The 5,134-nt window shown below is 27.5% G+C and overlaps 1 protein-coding gene across 1 annotated transcript; it reads left to right on the forward strand.

The window, feature by feature from the left end:
* Nucleotides 1-269: 269 nt before the first annotated feature.
* LOC119689807 (palmitoyltransferase ZDHHC3-like) lies at nt 270-4,675 on the forward strand. Its single transcript, XM_038104714.1, has 4 exons — nt 270-406; nt 2,060-2,182; nt 2,248-2,682; nt 4,277-4,675. Exons 2-4 carry the CDS (start codon nt 2,070-2,072, stop codon nt 4,545-4,547), a joined length of 819 nt encoding a protein of 272 aa, XP_037960642.1. The 5' UTR covers nt 270-406; nt 2,060-2,069; the 3' UTR covers nt 4,548-4,675.
* Nucleotides 4,676-5,134: the final 459 nt, after the last annotated feature.

The raw sequence follows: 5,134 nt of genomic DNA on the forward strand, positions 1-5,134 counted from the left end.
GTTTTTTACTATACACTTTGAAACAAGGTATGATTTTACCTCGTACATTTCTACAGACCGAAATTTGGTATGCATACTTGAATACACACAGTGCGATTTAATAGCACGGCGTACTTGGTATGCATACATGTAGCATCGTTTATATCATGCTTTATTAGAAACTTAATATGACAGGACAAATTAAAATTTATCGATTTATTCATATACACATATTTTTTTTATTTTAAATATTTTTTTTATAATTGAAAAATATTTAAATTTGAAATTATATTAAAATTTTTTGTAATACTTGTGAATCTTTTTTTTTCCTGTTCAAATCACTATTTGCTAATAAAGTTACAGTGGATACAAAAATCAAATGTTAGTTGTGGAATAATCAGCGTAGAGATTCAACTGCTGTGTTAAGGTAAGTCTAAAAAATTTATTTTATAACTTATTTAAAACCAATTTTAAGAGCGGTTGCACACTAAAATTAAAAGTAGTTGTTAGGTTGGTGTCGACTGATAACTGATACTCAAATTTTAAAACTAATTTTAAAATGTTTTCTCAATATTTAAAAAAAATGTTTCTTATATAGAGTTTAAACTCAGCAACTAAATCGCATGGTTATATATATTTTTTTTACTCTGAAAGTATACTATGAAATAATTTAAAACGCATAATGTGTGTTGTGATGTTTCATAAAAATTCTAACTGCTTACTGTGAAATGTATAAAATAGCGTATTTTGTAATTTCGTAGACTCTAATTGGAAAAGGCAATTAGTTAAGTGTCCTATTAGATAATATCCTTATTAAGAATAAAAGTAATAGTAAATGAGACAAAATAGAACATAAATTTGATTCAAAGTCAAGAGGAACAGAAACAACAACACAAGTTTTGTTAATTGCAAATAATCAAAATGGCCGATTTCAATATTTATTGTGAAAAGTTTTAATACTTGGATTAATTGTAATTAGTCGGTTTCATCAAATGGACTATTACTAAAGCAATTTTAAAACCATTTTAATAAGCTAAAAGTGCTTTTATGGTAAATTGAGGGATGTAGTAAATTATGGCAGCGAATGTTTGTAGTTACCAGAATTTCAAGTAGAAAGAGATAAAAATTAGGTAAATTAGATGTTACCATTGTGAACATTTTATAAGATGTATAATAAATAAATTTAAAAACTTTCAATCAAAAATAATAAATAAGTGCAATAAATAAATAAAAAAAAATATTTACATATGTGCAGTGTAGAAAATCTCTAGAAATTTCAATTTACTTTACTTCAGTTTACTTAAACTCGTTCACGGTCTTAAAAGGAGTGGCAAGAAAGTTGGAAATTTCAAAATAAAACACTGAAATTTTACATTTTTCCCTATTTTCTCTATTTAGAACAGGGTGTTGATATTGTAAATAATTCTCACAAATCACAGCAAAACATAAAAATATATTGCTACAACTTTCAGCGTCTTGATTTACGAGTATACAGAAACAAATATTGGAAACAAAATTTATATAAAATTGCGATTAATTACTGTTTCTGAATGAGCAACATTATAAAATATACTACAATTATTTGCCAATATGAATTAAATAGATGTTTTTTTGTGAATTTAAAATCAACATTTTTAATGCTCGCATAAATGGGGTATTTAATTGTGATATGGAAACATATTAGAAATGTGTCTAACAAATACTGTATATAGATTGTGACATAGTATGCTTACAAAGAAATTATCATTTTACAACACTTATTTCTGTTTGTCAGTTTATGACATATCTGACAAATAATTATCAAAGACATTCGTAAGCTATCATGCTAGGTGTGAAGGTGGTAGTGGAGTGTTGCGGGTTTCATAAATAAAGAACATTTTGAGAAAACATTAAAATTCATGTTATATGTAATTCAAATCAAATTAAATTAAATTTAAAAGTACAAAGATATATATGTCAGTTATGGTGAATGTGATATGTTGAAATTATTTTCTTTTGTTTGTCAAAATTTGTACAGAACTGACGCCGCAAATATCACCATTCCTAGAAACTAACTGTTAACTGTTAATTTTTTTTAAAGTGAATTAATCATGTTTGTGCGCGATCCGTGCGGCATTGTATGCCTTATTATTACCTACGGTGCGGTTTTCTATGCGGACTATGTTGTAATGCGATGGATTATTATGCAGACAATGCAGGCCAGGTATTTTCTTATTAGAATATTACTTCCATAATTATGTTGGTTAATGCAATTTTTTCTCCAATTAGTATATGGGCGCCATTGCATGTTGTGCTATTCAACACAGTCGTTTTCCTGTTGAGTATGTCACACCTCAAGGCAGTTCTTTCGGACCCTGGCACAGTACCATTGCCTGCAAATCGCTTAGACTTCTCGGACCTGCATACTACTGGTAAAAATAATGGTGCAAATGGACATAATGAATGGACTGTATGCACACGTTGTGAAACCTATAGACCACCACGTGCGCATCATTGCAGGATTTGCAAAAGGTGCATACGACGCATGGATCATCATTGTCCATGGATAAATAATTGTGTGGGTGAGCGCAACCAGAAATTCTTTCTGCAATTTCTAGTTTATGTTGGTCTCTTATCATTGTACTCGGCGGCGCTCGTTGTCGGGTCCTGGATATATCCTTGTGAGGAATGTAACGCAAATGTGATTGAATCCCAAACAAGAATGTAAGTATGTCGAATAACTGTTTTATACCAGAATAGCAGATTTCATAGTTTTTTGAGGAATTTTTAGCTTCTATTTTTTGCTTTCCTACATAAAATTTTTTCTTATATGCAAATTTATCGAAGCGGGTGTTATCGATGACTCTAGCGCCAAATACGACGCTATTTAACGGGACTTTTTTGTGCATGCTGTACATTTTCGCGTAGAGATTCGTGTAAAAAAAATTTTGCGTGTAATTTTTTTGGGAATAAAATTTGTTAGTTTTATTTTGATTTGCATTTATAAAAAATATTCATCAGTGAGTCTCAATTATTATTATAATTAAGACTTAAAACTTATTGCGAATGATTTAATCATTTTCTATTTTCTAATTAATCTTCTGTACAGCAAAAAGTTTGTTTTATAAGTAAAATCCGGCAAAACATTAACGTTGTATGCTTTTTATAAAAAAAAACACTTTAGAGTATTTAGAGCTCCTTTGAGACCCTGTCCATAATACATCGCGTGATGCAAATGCGTATTTTTAAACACTTTTAAGTTAAAAATATGCAGACAGCTTTAGTGAAGAGGTAATTCAGGTATTAAAATGAAAACCTAGAGAATTTGAAAAAACTAAACAAACATTTAAAATTGCAGCAATATTACTTAAAATGATTTATTTAAAACGATTGTACGGATGTGAATATAAGTTATTATTAATGTATTTCTATATAAACGGAAAGGAACGGTCTGCATATATAGATCGTATATATATTTTCCGCCTTGATCCTGGTTGACTTCAATTTAAATTCCTCTATCCATCAGCCCTCAATCCATTTTCACTCTTAGATACTCCTCTTCCCTTGCATACAACCTATATCTATTCACATTTTAACCCATGTATTCGCCTGATCTGGTTGTGTCCGGAAAGAACATTTTAAATAACTCCGACAAAGAACAATTTTGTTTATTTTGTTTCGTATCTGTTTTTTTTTTGTTTTGTATTTGTTTTATTTTTTTTGTATTTATTTTTTTGTGTATTTATAATTTTTAATTTTGTATTTATGTATTTTGTTTTTGTATTATTTTTTTTTGTTGTAATTATTTTTTGTGTATTTATTTTCTTTTTGAATTTACTTTTTTGTATTTATTTTGTTCTGTATTTATTTTTTTTTTTGTTTTTTTTTCTTGTATTTATTTTGTTCTGTATTTACTTTTTTTTTCGTTTTATTTCTTAAAAGTTTTTTTTAAATTTTTATTTATTGTTTTTTGTATTTATTTTTCTTGTGTATTTATAGTTTTTAATTTTGTATATATATTGTTTTTGTATTTTTTTGTTGTAATTATTTTTTTGGGTATTTACTTTTTTGTATTTATTTTGTTTTGTATTTACTTTTTTTTGTTTTTTTTTTCGTTTTATTTCTTAAAAGTTTTTTTTTTAATTTTTATTTATTTTTTATTGTATTTAATTTTTGTTTTTGATAGTGATCTATCTTAATCTCCAATTATATTTTTTGTTAAAAATGTAAAATTATTTTTAATGAAGTTGCATTTAGTTATTTAATTATTATTATTTTTTATATTAAAAAAATTATTAATGAATTTACTTTTTTGTAGGCTACACAGCGTTGTACTACTTTTAGAGTCGGCGCTATTTGGTTTGTTCGTTCTAGCAATTATGGTTGATCAAATGCATGCCATATTATATGACGAAACTGCGGTTGAGGCAGTACAACAAAAAGGACCATATCGTTCTAATCGACGTAAATTTCTTCTGCTGGCGGATGTTTTCGGTCGAGGTCATCCGATATGTTGGCTGCTACCATGTACCAGTTTCAATACATCAGCACGTTATCACGACACGCCACTGCTTAGTTACGATGTTTAAGCCGATCGAGTGTATAAACCAAGTCAGGTGACTCTTTAAATATGTATATATATATCAATATATGTATATATATATCTATACATATGTATTAAAATAATTAACAAATTACAAGTATAAGTACAGTATCAGGTCTATGTGGTATTTTAGTTAAAATTTTTCAATTAATATATTTGTTACATTTTTATTGTTTGTTACAAGGCGGTAACATCTGAATGGTGCATAGCTAAACTTTGAACTATCGTTTTATATATTGCAAATGATTTTATACATTTGAATTTAAGTCGCTCGCAAATTCTCATTAGATATTAAGTAAACTGTTGAGCATAAAAGCTTTGTTTTTGAATTACTCTATCAAGTGAAAACCTTACAGACTGCTTAATTTAATTTAAAATATATTTCTGATTATACGTGAACAATTAAAGCTTATATGCTTCAACTTTCCTTAAAAGCTGTCACATAATCTGTTTGTGTGAGAGATACATTTTGCATTTAAATTGTAAGCAATTATAATTTTAAGGTATGTAAACTAAATCAAAAGCATATATAATATCAACAAATGAGATCTTTATTTGAATAATACGAACAAT

Source organism: Teleopsis dalmanni, chromosome X (assembly GCF_002237135.1).
Source record: "Teleopsis dalmanni isolate 2A chromosome X, ASM223713v2, whole genome shotgun sequence".
NCBI classification, from domain to species: domain Eukaryota; kingdom Metazoa; phylum Arthropoda; class Insecta; order Diptera; family Diopsidae; genus Teleopsis; species Teleopsis dalmanni.

Bases quoted from the DNA above. Each gene is read 5' to 3' on its own strand.
- LOC119689807 (XM_038104714.1), top strand. From the start codon at position 2,070: ATGTTTGTGCGCGATCCGTGCGGCATTGTATGCCTTATTATTACCTAC. The intron at 2,183-2,247 runs GTATTTTCTTAT...TTCTCCAATTAG, and splicing joins ATGCAGACAATGCAGGCCAG to TATATGGGCGCCATTGCATG. The intron at 2,683-4,276 runs GTAAGTATGTCG...ACTTTTTTGTAG, and splicing joins ATTGAATCCCAAACAAGAAT to GCTACACAGCGTTGTACTAC.